Source organism: Sinohyriopsis cumingii, chromosome 8 (assembly GCF_028554795.1).
Source record: "Sinohyriopsis cumingii isolate HCF-2022 chromosome 8, ASM2855479v2, whole genome shotgun sequence".
Lineage (NCBI taxonomy): Eukaryota > Metazoa > Mollusca > Bivalvia > Unionida > Unionidae > Sinohyriopsis > Sinohyriopsis cumingii.
Genome location: NC_142968.1, coordinates 81,295,102 through 81,311,546, shown reverse-complemented (window position 1 = coordinate 81,311,546; position 16,445 = coordinate 81,295,102). Strand labels below are relative to the sequence as shown.

The 16,445-nt window shown below is 35.4% G+C and overlaps 1 protein-coding gene across 1 annotated transcript in view; it reads left to right on the top strand.

Moving 5' to 3' along the window:
- The first annotated feature begins 10,876 nt into the window (after positions 1-10,876).
- The window catches only part of LOC149793975 (talin-2-like), a 43,230-nt gene continuing 37,661 nt past the window's right edge, over positions 10,877-16,445 (top strand). Inside the window, exon 1 of the mRNA XM_089966490.1 lies at positions 10,877-11,129. Coding sequence (XP_089822616.1) covers positions 10,973-11,129 — 157 coding nt within the window. The 5' untranslated portion in view covers positions 10,877-10,972. The remainder of the gene's footprint in view (positions 11,130-16,445) is intronic.

Here is a 16,445-nt window from a genome sequence, read left to right as displayed (position 1 = left end):
ACATAATAACTGGTGAGTGACCCCTTAAAGAGAATATAGGTATTATTATTGTGTGATTTAATTATGATTTTATTGCTAACAAGTCCAGCACACACACACACCATTGATAAAAAGTGATTGATGACTGGTATTGTCTAGACTGGGATGATTCATATTCCCTATTTTAATTGCTGCTAAATATAGTGTACTTTAGATTAATTTACGCTGATATTTTAGCACAAGGGAGCTGTCATTTTAGTTAATAGTGTGTTTAAATAATGTAAAATTTCCAAAAGTACAATATCCAAAGAAATATTTTCCACAATACATTAATGAGCATAGAGGTATGCCAACATTCTCTCAACTGCGTATGTTTTAAATGCAACCCACTTCACCTTACATACGCCTCTCCTTCAAAAGTACATATTAAGTGGTGAGCGTCCCTTCGTCTAAAGTATAGATTATGTTATTAAAATCACGATGGCCTGTGGACAGGTTATACATATAAGGAAAACTAAATTCCTATATAAACATTCCAATACTCTATGAAATCTTCGTGTAGCTTTTCTCGTTAATCTGTACTATGGCCCCGGGGGATATGGGGGAAGGAGATCATGTTTACCTCCCCCATAAAGGAGTGTACCGTTAAGCACGGGCTAGATCTTTGACCTGATCTCTCACTTCATGGACGAAGAAAAAGATCAGAGAGTCAGTTAAGCAAATTACCCACGCACATGGAATCATTAACAAACAATCCCACTCTCCTCTTTTTCTATAAAGAGGGAACAGGGAACCTGCATGTTAGGAAAGTATGGGGCACATACATCCTGGGTCTATGTCAGAAGGCGCTATGCGAAGTGAACAGGTCTGGGAAAGTTTCCAGAAAAACACATGCAGAATATGAACAGATAATACATAAACACGGGGATAAGAATCTAATATTCTCAACCATCCCTTCAATAATAGAAAATTACCCTTTCACTTCCGTCTACCCTTTTTTCTTCTTTCTTTTTTCTTATTCTTTTTAAATAAACCCATCTGGAACATTTATCTTTGGCGATAATAAAAACAAGGGTAGATGGTCCTGACTAGGAATAAAACCTAGCTCAGAGGAATTACCCTTTAAATAACACTAGGGCATAAATACCCTACATAATTCTCTCCAAAAATATTATGCGAAATTATTTTTATAAACATTACAGAAATACACACATACATAGATATTTGACCTGATCTCTCACCTCATGGAGGAAACAAAAAAGATCAGAGAGAGAGTTAAGTAAACCTCTCGAAATTACTGGGATACAACTTAATAAAAACACTTTACTTCTTTTGGCAAAGTTGGGGGGTATCTGTCTGGTGCCCGACTCCCCCCTCCCCGAAAATGTAAAAGATAGTTGATAAGTTGGCTATAATGTACCATTTATCAAAACACATCAGATGAAAATTTCCTGAGAGTTTGAAAAAATTAAATGATGTGGTTTTTTATTGTTGTTGTTGTTGTTGTTGTTGTAGGGTTTAACGCCATTTTTCAGCACACAGCTATACATGGCGGCCAGTATTAAATTGGAGGAAGAACCCAGGAAAACCCCCAAAAGAACCACCGACCCGCGAGGAGCTACTGGCAAGCTTTCTCACATACCCACACTGGCCGAATCCGAGACTCGAACCCACGCAGACAGAGGTGAGATGGCAGTGATCCGTAACGGAGAGCGCTTTAGACCACTCGATCACTCATGGCCCCCTGGCTTTTTTAAGAATAAAAGTTATGTTTCTCACTTGGCTTTCATTGAGACCAAAAAGACTCACATTAATTTGTTTATTATGTCATGATAAATATTTCGTTCAATTCATCGTTTAAAATGTTAACGGTACATTTTCTCGAGATGTAAACATGTGTTTCTATCTGATTGCTATGGAACTTGAATGGTTGCAATGGAAGCCACCAAAAACAAAATTTTCCTAAATATAATCCTGGAAAGTTTTACCAAATATGGCTTAATTTTAGATTTTAAAATATATTTTTGATCTGGTTGTTATGGGAATTAAGTTTATGTCACTCCTTCTGTTCATGCAGGTCAGATAATAAATAAATATCATATAATATTGTTTGTGTTATGTATCACTTTCTATGAAGTTACTAGAAGCTAAAACAACCCTCGTATTCTTGACCTAAATATGTTCATGTGAGGAATAAATATTTCATACTGCATGCATTATAGACCATCTAAGGTATCATAATATCACATCGTCAGAAACGTTCTATCTAAGTGAATGGCAGATGTGCGCGCTATGCGCGTTGCATAGTGCAATCATTACGGTGACCTTGAGCATTAATGTTGGATAGAATATTTGGTAATTTTTATCTGCTATGCGGAGAACAATTCAGCTGCGCGGAGATGTCTGAGCAGCTGCCCGGCCACGCGTGCGCCCAGCTTAGAGGGAATGTTGGTCGTTAGTAGTCTTAACTTTATATAAATGCACTGTAGATGTGGGCAGAAAACTAATATATATCATCTTTGTGGGAAGAACGCTATGTATAGTATTTCGTATTCAGTATTCAAAGGTCAAATCTGCCTACAATATGTATATATCTGCCCACTAAGTAAAATATTAATAGTGTTACCAAATAAGCATATATCCTGAATTTGAACATATATATAGTTATTATATGAGGAAAGACACTTATATATATATATATATATATATATATATATATATATATATATATATATATATATATATATATATATATAACTTTCGATTTGAAATGTATGTTAGTGACCAAGAGGAGAAACGTCCTAGCATATCTAAATGAATCACTTCATTTAGCAACAAAACTTTCACAAATTTCATTCTTAACTAATAAATCAACACATGAAAGGCTTGTACAACGATATGCGTGCATGTTTTGGTATTCAGTTGTAATGTGTCTGCTGTTACATGCAGTTCTAATGCATATCACACGGATCGTCCTATCGAAATGGAAGTGGAAGGGGCAGATTACTCACACACAACACAGTACCACTGAATGACGTGAGCTCATATTTCAATTACTCACGATGTGGCAGTTGAGAATTTTGTAATGCAAACAGGGAAGTAGGTAAGTGGCAGATTACTCACACACTACATAATACCATTGAATGAAGTGAGCTCATATTTCAATTACTGACGATGTGACAGTTAAGAATTTTGTAAAGTAAACAGGGGAGTAGGTAAGGTTATACGTTGTAAACATATGGAGTGCTTCACACATGAGAATGTTTCATAAATGTCAGGCTTTGACAAAGAGAATGAAAATCTCCTGATATTTTAACAGAGAAGTTTCATGTTCATAGTCATCATTGGAGCACTTGGTTTTAAACAGCAAATGCAAAATACTTACCTACATTAAGAGAACTTTCATGCTGTGTTTAAAGGAATTTTATGGCTATATTCTTTATCCTTTTCTGTGAGTTTAATCCGAATAGTGGATTTTGGGTCATTGAAACATTTAGGTAAGTCTCCATAGTTCTGATAAAAGAAAGAAGACGAAAAGCAATTTTGTATTTCGTGTTTTTATATCGATTGATTGATTGAGTGGTTGAATGTTAGTAAATGGCACATCAGAATATCAAATGATATTTAATTTCTTGACGACGGTAATAAAGTGCTTTGCCAGTCGATCTGCGCTTGGCTAAGCAGGATTCGGAAATGGACCCACTCAGTAATGGGTCGGTTGCTAGGCATTGCTAACTACAGTTTAAAGGCGTATTGTTAGAAAAGTTATATACAAATTATGATTTTCCGTCAAACAGATTGAACTAAAACTTCTGGCTGCTGCGCAGTCGGTATGCTTAGATATGTCGTATTGTAGACAAAGTTTCATTTATTTGTCATCAATGTAGCACTTGACACAAAAGTATTGTTTACTATGTATAATGTTGTACACTACCTGTAACTGTTAAAAGGGTATTTGTAAGAGAGCTCATGTAACGTGATGTGCGGATTGTGTTGAGGGTCATTATGTGCCAATCATATCGCACAGAGGCATGATTGTAATTATAAATACGGTCACCTCTAGCAAGTATATAGTACCACAACTAAATGGAAACCAATACGAATGATTGATATATGACCCCATAATGATATGGTGTGCATTTTCCGCACTTATTAGTACAATTTCAAACGTGTGTGTAGTACATCATTTGCTAATGGTTGTGATTCAACTATAGTTAGTGAAATGTATACAGGATCAGAGGAACTGTTATTTTCGTGATCCAGTGGATCCAAGAAAAGCAAAATAAAATCATTGTTTCAAACTGTGTAGACCCTGCATGAAAGAATAATCTAAGAAGCAATTCCTGTCATTGACACATTTATAATTTTACTATCTTGTAAGGCAGGCATAATTATTCATGTTAATGCCTCCAGAAAATATTCCTTTATGCAGAGAACATGATATTGTGATTATTATCCACTGACAAGAGTTTCCCTTATCTCGAAAGGATTTCTGGTTTGAAGTAAGCAGCGTATGAAGAAACTTTTTCAGATCTTATTGAGTCCAGAGCACCATACACATTTGGCTGCAAGACATACTACAAATTATTATGCAATTGAACTCTAATTACCAGTAAAGGACTATTAACTATCCCTCCAGAACAATTTGCTGGCTCAGTAAGACTAAAATAAACTGGTAAAATTTATGTAACAGTGGCATAGCTAAAGACACCGAAATACAAATAGAATGATCTTATCAATATACTTGAATAAATGAAACTAATATATACTGAATTTCCTATTTATAGAACTCATTTGAGGGACAGAAACTACTTGTTCGTCTACATGAAGGGGAGCAGCATACATAATTTCTTTAAAAACCAGAAATAAAAATATTTCTAAATATCATACAAGCTAACAATATGTAATGGTACATTGTATAGTGTTTCAAAAACTTGCATGTCAGAAACAAGACACAAGCAAACGTGAGTTTATCATAATGGGTTTTACAAATGAAGCTGGCTAAGTTACGCTTACAGCTCTGCACATAGCATAGTGCCCGATTTAGAAAGATAACATATTTCAAAGGTTATCCTTACTGGTTACTCTGATCATTTAAACAGACATTGCACATATCAGGTATTGTTAAAATAATTCTTAATTCCCTTTATTGGGTGAATATTTGATGGATGGAACTTGGGTTGTAGAGTATACGGCTTGGCATTACTTCCGATCTTCACCTATCAAAATGCTGATATCTAAACTTTGTCATTTTCGCTTTCTGCAATTAAATGAAACATTTCCAGTTTGGTGTAATACATTTTCACCCTCTTTATTACATAACTACTGCTTGGCTCTAAATTAACATAATCCGAGAGAGAGAGAGAGAGATATAGAGAGAGATAGATGGTGAGAGAGATAGAGAGAGAGAGAGATAGAGAGATAGAAAGAGAGATAGAGAGAGATAGAGAGATAGATTGATAGAGATAGATAGATAGAGAGGGATATAGATAGAGAGAAAGAGACAGAGAGATAGAAAGAGAGATAGTTAGATAGATAGAGAGATAGAGAGATATATATTATGTGCAACCTTACCAATTCATGCTACTATGACTTTAGCTGTATTATATATTATACTGTGAAATCAATCACACCAGGTAATAGCAGGTGAGATGGAGATCATAGAATATAAACCGAGTGGGTTTTGGACCAAATGAATAATGCAAACACAATGTGTGAAAGATGGAAATTTATGAAATGAATAAATAAATAGAAATATATGGCATATAAATACAATGATTCTCGCACGTTCTCAACATACGATTGATCCAATCACTCTACACAAACATTCACACATTGAAAATAAACCAAAAATATGAATTCAATATGAAATACAGATTCAAGAAACATCATGGACTGCAGGTATGTTTTAAATAATATTATGCACTATAAGAGAGAGTCACATAATCTTACGTATGGTACTTCGAATAGGATTCAAATAATCTCAAGGTATTCAAATGTGTTTCAAATAATGTTATACACTGTAAGTGAAATTCACATAATCTCCTGGAATACAACTAAGATTCAAAATAACCTCGTGTAAATAAAAATGTACCCAATTGAAACAACAATTGGTACACACATATGCTTCTTGACCCTTGTACAGTCGTACGATTCATAAAGTGATGAACCGCATAGTTTCACAGAGTCCTTGGGTTGGCCCACACTTTTATCGGCCGCTCGCACCCTTTACGGATCCACCACATGTACAGTCATACGTATACACACGTACAGACAGCATACAACCCCCTTGAATTAGCTACGTATACTTCCGTGGCTCCACCACATGTACAGACATACGTACATACATATCGACAGCACGCAGCCCTAAATACTCTGGAAACTCCAGACAGCTCTAAACAGCCTTAGACAGCTTCAGACAGCTCTAGTCTGCTCTATTCAGCTCTAATCAGCCCTAGTCAGCTATAATAAAACCAAACTGGTCATAATAATTGGTTCTGAAAAATCTGTAGATTTATGCTAATACATTAAACTCTATTAGTAACTTATAATTCAAAGTTCACAATTACACAATTATCTGCGTTGTAATAAATGCATCATTACACGATATGATATTACAAACTGATTAAGCTTCGCATATCAAATGAAATATAAATTTAACACTTATCCCTATGGTTAGAGAACAATGGAAGCGTACACTCCTTGACGAGATCCAAAACGACCAGTGTGTCGGTTAGGAATTGATCTTCCTTAAATCAAATGGAGAGTGTGTAATAGTCAAGGTAAAATACCTGTGCATATCAGGTTTGTAATGTCCCTCGTCGCAAGTAATTTCCGGCGAGGTACATGTTAGTACAGTCGCTTACCTTGAAAAAGCACTTATTCACCTTTGATAACGTTGTACGCATGTATAACGAAAAATAGTCAAATAGTTCTAAGGCAAAACCAATTTATTTTTGCCTAATTATGTGACAGTAATGGGGTGCCAAGGTCAACAGCAACAACAAAATATGGGTGTGTTTCCACTTTGTTTGTTTTAATCACACTACGTTTAAATTTATCATGGCCTTTTTAAAGCAACTTGCCAAGTTTTTCACCTCTGAACTATTTCCCAAAGATGACATTTTTGTTGGATTTTAGTTTTGGTATATGACTCTTTTTGAGCAATAATGAAAACAATTAATAAGAAAAAAATTACTACTGATCCTCATAATCCTGATCCATTTCATCCTATTATGAAGCTTAACCCTTGGTGGAGCATGAATATGCCTGAGTGACGTAGATGAACTGTTAATTGTTACTATTCTAAACATAGACAGAGTGAAAATCTTATATTTGCATTTGTGTTGTGTGTGCATTCAAAGGCACACATCTGAACGTTTCCGCACCATTTAGAAAGAAGAACATTTTGATTTAAGGTTTTGAATGAGCTATGGCGTGGTCTATTTGATGTTTGCGAATAAGATGTTATGAGGTAGCGGAAAAAAATTACATTTGACTCATTCAAGTAGATTTAACATGGCTTTGTGATATCTTTCTTGCTCCAAATTAGCATTGCACCTATCAGATTGATACAATGTTTAGTGTACCAAAATCAGGGACATTCTGATACCCTCAATCTGTTTTTTTCCCAATTACTCTGTCTCTTACACTACTTGCTAGCAATTCAGCAAACATTGTATACAAGTCCCTTATATCTTAACTTCCTATGACCGTAATTCAATTGTGTACCCTCTCATCTGGGGCTCCTAAGAGGGGTGAAGTAAAAGACACAACCACTGATAATACGTATATAATGTTATACGTGCAACCATGCAATGAGGATGCATAATCTATCAAGTTTAAGCAATGACCCCTGGGTCATAGTTTGTAAAGGAGTATGGTATCGGACTCAACGGGGCCGATACCTTTTTAAAAGATCTGCCTTATCAAATATTGGCCTTATCAATTGAAGTTTTCACTTAAAGGCTTCTTGAGAAGAATAGTTAGTTCTCAATGAAAATGGTGATTTGTTTTCAGTATAGGGATATTGATAATGCCCCATGAACCTTATTCTTCAATCATCGTAATAATTAATTGGTGGATTGACAATGTCTTGACAATCGCATGACAGCTGGATCAAAAATGTCGATTTTACAAAATTTTAAAATAAATATTTTTTATGCATTGCATGCTACTTCAGGGATACCCATGGCACTAGTCCATCCACTTGTCCAATATTGCCACCGTGACAGACATCTTAAAAATGTTATCACTGCTCCTCTTGACAGAAGGCGGGTTTCCATAAAAAACATTATCATGTCTAGTTTGTCATAAATGTGGGAGCAATCGTAGTTCCGTGGTTAGCCTACCAAACATGTCGACTCTCACAATATCATAAAGGAAAACAGGATCATATGAAAGGATGAATTTAATGAGTGAGTAGTTTAACCATTTAGAAGCCATTGAAAGTTAAAATCGTTACTTTGATTATAGTATACCTTTAGATTCAAACTACATCACTATCTCATGTTAGCATGCTCAGAAAACTTGCAAGTCCGTCTATAATGTTGAGTTACATGTACGTCTCACACTTTATGGATCGATAGTTCTCCATTGGCTATCTGTTCATCCACTATGTGTTGTTTCATACTGTCCTTAAACTTTTCGGAGGATTGCTATGAATCTATACACACACATTCACCCCGAGGTCTATTTGGGTCTAATGAAATGGTCCTCTTTGGATATCTAATATGGTTGCCGAGTGACCATCTTGTAAATCTTATCAATACTCTTCCTGTATGGATTGGCGTATCAGTATGGAATTTTCACTAAGAGATGACATTCGATATTTTAGTTTTCCCAAATGAAAATAGTGTTGATCTGATATCTAGAAAATAGTGTTATATTGAAATGAAGATTTCACCATCAGAATTCTTTGTGTTCAGTGGGTCCTAAATGAAAATGACGTCAACCCGGCTATCATGGTGACCATCTCAACTACCTTTTATCACTGCTCTTGAACGTATATACATATCAGCATGGGGTTTTCACCACAAGACTGCTTAAAATAATGTATATAATTGGTCGTAAATGAAAATAATTGCCCACGCCACACATGATATGACCACCCAACCAGTCATTTTGAGAATCTTTTAATTGATACTCCTTCTGAATGTAATATGATCTCGGTTCCTAAACATTCTTCGCCGCCAGTAAAATGATAGCCCATTTGTGGGTCTCTCAACTGGTTATAGACCAGAAGCATTTAGGGGATGGCTTGTATTTTATCTGTTGTCATCCATGCATTGTCTGAGTTATGGTAATGACCTGTTGTTTATCGTCTGTTGTCATCCATCCATCATGTATTATCAAAAGTTATCAGACGTTATCTAACAATGTTTAGTCCTAAATTAAAAGAAGCCCCACATGGTCTAATGCGCTCACCATTACACATCATTTACATATCTCACCTCTCTTCACATGGGTTCAGGTCTTGTCTTGACCAATGTGAGTACGTGCGAACACTTTCTAGTAGGCTTTCGTGCTCAATAAGACCGGTTACTTCCAACAAGTATACTTCCTGTCATGTATGTAAATCATCTGCTGAAAACCTGATTTAACACACCAAATTTAATCTAAGTTATAATGAAAAGGTGTCTTATAGGTCCATGGTGCATGAATTTACAGAATACTGATATCTCATATTTCCATGTGGGTTTTATCAAATATCATAACCAGTCTAATATAATATGGATGAGAGTTTTTGGAAGAAGCTCTCTGCATATAAAAGAAGTGATCTTGCAACTGAATATTTCCCATTTCATCGCTTTAAAAGTTGTTTAATATTATTTAGTTCTTAAATGAGTTTGATTATTAGCGAGATAAATTCATATTAGTGTATGCCTTTATTTGTAGAAACGAATTCGTTATCATAATATATTGAAATTTATACAATTCATCTGATATAAAGTTAGGAAGATAATTTAACTACGGTTGTGTTATTACAATTGTACATAAGCATTCATAGTCAGATGGGCAATACCTCCGCCTGTTCTTAAAGTGTAAAGTCACATTAGTACCCGCTTTTTTACCTTGAGGATTTTACTTGGGTAAGCGACATCATATATGGGCACCATCTTAACAGTCTTGCTACTCCTCCTGAATAACGGTCTTATCACTATGGTGTTTTCACTACGAAACGTTTGATCGTGTATAGTTGATCCTACAAAAATGGCTCTGATACAATATCCCTTATGGCTCTCATGGCAGCCAAGTTGAAAGGCTTATCATTATTCGAATGTCCATTTTGGCAACTATGGCAACTATCTTGAGCATCTTGCTAGTACTACTCCTCTTGAACTGAAAGTATATCAAAATGGATAGTTATAATTTATCTTCTTATGTCTATTTATTCTTAAATAATCAAGCTGATGATTTGACATTTAGTATGGCCATGCAAGTCATCTTGGCAATCGTGTTATGTCTATTCGTTCTAATTTGAAATTCAAACTGCCATGGGGTTTAACGGAATATTTATTACGACGAAGGCCTCAAACAAAAAGTGCTTTAATCTGATCTAAATTATGGCCACTGTAACATAAAAATATTTTTATTGCTACTCTTTTGTTGATGTATGGTGATATTAAAATGAGATTTGAAGTTGCAAAGACTTATTGTGATATCTGGTATAACCCTAATGATAATGGATCTGATGTGATCTGATATATAATATTTCCAACATGACAGCTGTCTTGAAAATAGTTTCACTAACTAGAAAGTCATATTGAATTTGGGGTTGTAATTAAGTGACTTCTTACGATGTTAAGTTGGTCCTAATCAAATATGGCACAAAATCTTGAAAATAAATTTCAAAATTTGTTTTTAATTTTATCAGCAAAGGTATGCTACTTCTACAGCTCCGTCAAGCAAAGTCAAAAGGCAGTGGCATACAAACCCCAACTTTGAGGAGTTTCAAAGTTTTGAAGGTCTCAGCAACATCAGAAGCACTACCATGGGCACTCTTTTATTATGGATTAGTATTAAATGTCCGGACAATGTTAGAAGGGTAAGGACCATGCAGTTTGATCCAGCCACAATTGTGTTTGAGGCTTGTCGTTTGATCCGGAACAGATTCAATCACGATGGTATCCCAACACCTCAGGGGAATTGTAAGTATCCTTTGTTTGGTTTCAAAGGTTTCATGTTCCACAGCTACCATTGCAGGTCTGAAGAAGTATCTCATTCAGCAGTTCAACAGCTTCAAGCAAATGAGATATTTCTATTATGCCGGATGTTTTTTTTTTTTGTTTTTTTTTTTGGTAATAATCTGAGAGTGGTTCATTGAATATCAAGGAAACATTTCGGGTTCCTTTTATATTTTTTGAACTTTCTAACTTCGACATTGAGATAATTTCCCTGCTGTTCTTCTGGAATATCAAAAGACAATGATATATGCCAAAGTCTTTCATTGTTTAAAAATATAAGTCTTTAACTACTTGCATCCATTATACACGCATATGAAATTGGCATCATGGGTACAAATTGTAGAAGGATTATTGGTCTGGTCTGTTCATATTTCAGTTTTTCATACATTCCTTTGTCTATCTATACACATTCCGCCACTCCCGTGTAGTCCTAAGCCTAAGATGTATGTTATATTTATTAACTTCATAAGGTGTCTACTCCACTACCTGTGCCTCTTCTTTTACATACAGTTTTGTAGAATATACAGATGTGTATGCATTGGTATCACTGGTGACCATGCCACTGTTGATATTTTCTTCGTATAGTTTAATTTATGTAGGTCTTAAAATCATATTGAACGCATTGGCTGTGTCATGCTGAGGAAATAGGAGCTAAGGTCTTTTTTCCATGAATGAATCTGAGGCAGTCGACCTGGAATAGTCTGGACGGTATATAACTTATGTCCGTTGGATTATGAGTGTGATGTAATACCAACTGAGCTCTCTTTGGTGGCCTGACTATCAAACAACTTATTAAGTCGTTTCATTAAGCTTCAGTGGTGAGACACTATTCCTTAAAAATTAGAGTTTTGTAACACATATGCAAAGCATTGTGATTATTGTTTCTTAATGACATTTTATCCTTAAAATCTAGTTTAGATGAAACCCATAATTCATTAATACTTAACTTGTGTTAAGTCCTGTATGATTTATCATCAATTATTTTACTGGTGACCTGGACATTTTCGCAAGTGAAGGTTCCAATATGATACCCCTATCCACACCATGGCTGATCAAACGGATATTTTAGTGCCTTTTCCTAGCAACTGGATTTCATGAGTTCCATCCATTCGTATATAAAGCCAACCATTCAACAGCAGTGCATTGCACATGGTTCGGAAATGATGGAGGCAATGCACTTAAACAGGATACTTTGTAAGTTTATCATCAATAGGTATGACTACGTACCAGAGAATGACATTATAGGTGTATTTGAGTGGAAGGTATTTGTGCAAACAAGGACCGCCAGTGGAAACTCGCTTAGTTATCAGTTCAGTCAAGCTGCGTGCTCCCCTTATCTCCATCATGTAGGAACAGTGCTCAGATTTAAACAACTTAATTTTGATTGGATGTGGTGATTTGCCGCTGCATGCACTAAAATTTACAGACACGAATCACAGAAATATCTACTCTATACCCATATGTGTAGAAAGGGTTATCCTATCAGAACCTTGGCTAGCGAAGATAGTGGCATGGATGACACAGTGGCAACCCATTTTTTTCATACGTCAGTCGTTCTGAGCTTTGAGCCAAGTTTTCGCATGTGTTATAGTTAGTGACTGATTACTGAAGGTAATTGTGTTTACTTCAGGTTCCTAAGCTTCTCTCGGTCACAGCGTCCCTCTTGTTATGCTAACATCTCAGGTAAAATTTCTTTGCGTTATTGTCTGAACTTGCACAGTGCATACCTGACAACCCATGAGATAGATGAAATATGTCTGTGTCAGGGTTGTGGCTGTTCAGATGTTGCTGCATACGAAGTGAAGGGAAAATCAGAATATGGATGGGTAGAAAAGGTATATGTTTAAGTGAGGTGGCAATATGGAACATTATAGATTGATTAATTGATTTTTGTTTTATTAACATTAACATATGAAAGGTTGTGTTTTGCGAATGCAATTGAAATAATTTAGTTCGTTTTAAGACACACCATGTTAATATTTGCATCATGGACATGGGATCATTCAAATACCGCCCCTCTTGTCTAGCGTCTGACATATTAACCTCTGAACCAGTAGGATTCTTGGGAAATTCGACTAGAAAATCAAATAAAACAAATGCACCATTTGGCTTTTATTGAATCAAGAACTCATTTACACCTACCCACATATATTTATTACTTATATTCAGAATACTTTTATAGTTGAAGGACATCTATTGCCAGTGATTTCGTTATGCAAGGTCATTTTAACCTTTAAGCTCTGTTCACCCTTTCTCAGAAGACTTGCACTGGAGTCAATGGAAATTTCAAATGTAACTAGTCTAATTTGCTAGATTGTTTCAATGATCCCCAATCTCATGTTCCTGTTATTATTAAGATCTTATCATGCTACTCTTGGTTTGAAATAAATTCTGATACTTATTATCATCCTGCAATGGTGTTATGTTCAATTACAACCCACCCTATAACATTGTTCATTTTCTTATGTCTATAATAATTTATCATAATTAGGTATTTAGTTGTGAAACTATATGTCTAATATACTTCATTATAAGTCAGTCTTGCTATAAGGTGGTCTACTCTTCTGCTTCCATCGACAGCATTATAATGAGGGAGTGCAAGTATAAATGACTCGTATGAATGGAAATCCTGTTGCGCAATTATATACAATAAAATCCCTTGCGATAATTTCCCATAGAATCCACTGCATAGAGTGTGTGCCTCTATTTACAATCGACCTAAGTACCATTCCAATAGACCTCTTTGTTTCCATTATTTTCATCGTTTCGTTTTACTGGTCATAGACAAAAAGAGCATTTGGTATAGTCTGTTTGTCCGTTGTTTGTCTTGCCGTTAGCACAATACTATTTGGAATATCCTCATGAAACTGTGTACGCACTTTATCCCATAGTATGTTTCGTCATAAATGAAAATGGTGCTGTTTGAACTTCCAATCTAGCCACCATAGGTGCCATCTTGAAGATTTTCTATAGCAACTCCTCCTGAATGAACAGGCATACAAAAATGGAGATGTTACTAAACATTTCTTACGATGTCTAGTTGGTCCTAAATGAAAATGATTCCGATTTGATGTCCACTACGGAAAACATTGCAACCATCATGGAAGTATTGTCATTGCTCCTCAGCCTGAATTATATCAACGTGAGGTTTTCACTTAAAGACTTCTCATGATGCCTAGTTGTCCTTAAATAAAAACGAGGTCAGTCTGATGTCAAATGTGGGCCACCTTGACAGCCATCTCAAACACCTAATAACAACCCAATCTGAGCATAACAGTCACAGCGACATAGCATTTTTACCAGAATACGTCGTATGATGTCCAGCTAGTTTAAATAAAAACGATGCTGGCCTGACATCCAATGACCACACAGTGGCCATCTTGAAAACCTTATTAGCACTAATACTGAATGGGTCGTCGTATCAATATGAGGCTTTCATAAAGACTTCTTATGATATCTCGTAGGCTTTAAGCGACAAGAATGCCAATCTCGCCTTCAGTATGGCGAACACAACGCCTATCTTGAAAATCATGATATTGTTACTTTTTGGGAATAGAAAGTCATGTCTTGAAAAGGTGGATGTCTAAATGTACCTGTGGTTTTCACTAATACACTTCGTACAATACCTAGTAGATCCTAAATGAAAATAGTGCCAGTCAGACATTCAATATGTTTGATATGACAGCTGTCTTAAAAAAATAATTTCTTCACTTTTCTATCTGAATTGATATCATCATGACATGAGAGTTTTACAAACAGATTTATAATAATGTATGCTTTGTCCTAAATGAGAATGATGCCAAACAGACATCTAACATGAACACCACAGCAGCTAATTTAAAAAGATCTTGGTATGACTGAAGAATATCGGAGATGGCTTTAACACTCAAACACTTTAAAGAATGAAACGGTCATTAATTGCTATAATTTCTTTTAGCCCAGGATATAGTCAGTCCTTTGAAAAGAGCCTCTCAATACAAACACTTTTGTGTCAGTTTCATTCCAAGTGAATGGTTTTTATAATCATACTCATGTAACATTTTAGTCTAGGTCATTTGGACATTATTTAATACAGTCATCCCTTATGAGCTTAAATATTTAGGCAAGTGACATATTTATGTTTCACCTCTGTCATATTGTTAATCTGATCTTTAAATATTCAGCCGTTCTCAAATGTAACTCATTTAGCTTCCCAGCACGCATTTGAATGAAGCAGGTTAAAATTACTAAGAGGTATTTTGGAGTTTCCAACTGATATCTTCAGATTAACATCAGAAAAAACATTTACATTGATGAGAAATATATAAAATATTAAAAACTAAAATAAAAATTAATCAGTCACAAATATGTTACAAAAGTTGTGTTTTTGTTTAGGCAAATGACCAAAGTAGTACATGCTTCAGAAATTTAAAAAGAAAACTATGGTAAGGCTCACTCAAGTGAATTAAAAAAGGGGTCGTTATTATTTAGATGGTCTTGCCAATGGGGTCTACTGAAATAAGAATCGCTTTTTATTAGCATGTTGGTCATAAAACATCACTACTCAATAGCCAAGGTTCTACTGTGCATGTATTTATGAATGAACTTCTTGTCTCAGACATATTTGAAATAGTGTACATCCAATGAACATACCAATACAGACTGCTTGGAAACCAAATTTCCTACAGATGGCATCTTTTCTTTACTTGCCCACTTAAGAATTCAGACTTTCAAATAACAATCATGATTTTGACCTCTGAACAACCATCATTTTTTATGTACACTATTCATTTCTCTTTTGGGGAATTTGTATGCTTAGATGAACTTGAAAAGTCTGAATCACTCACTGATTGCCGTAAAGGTGATATGTTTTGTGGCAGTTGCTGATGGCTGGATTTTGGACAGACCCAATTCTGTACGGCGTAGATTTGGTGATTTTGGTACTGATCTAAATCCACTTCACATTTAAGCTACTATGGGGAAATGGGGTGGGGCGCGCTCCAACTGTAATCAATGTCCTATTAGAGCAACATTTTATCTCAGTCTCCAATGAAGTGGTTTCAGGATAGCACAGGGCCTAATTATGTTCAGATGACATACTTATACAAGTCTCTTGAAAAATAAAGAGCTACTCCAAGTATTTAGCATAAATACACGGAAACCAACCATGTCATTGAAATCAGCTTTTTGCTAGCTGACTCTTACGACTTGGAACAATGATATGTGTGCTCCTTTATCGAGTCTTGTTTGCTTATTCTAAACTTAAACTGCAAGCTTGACGTGCAAATTTGTAATTGCAGT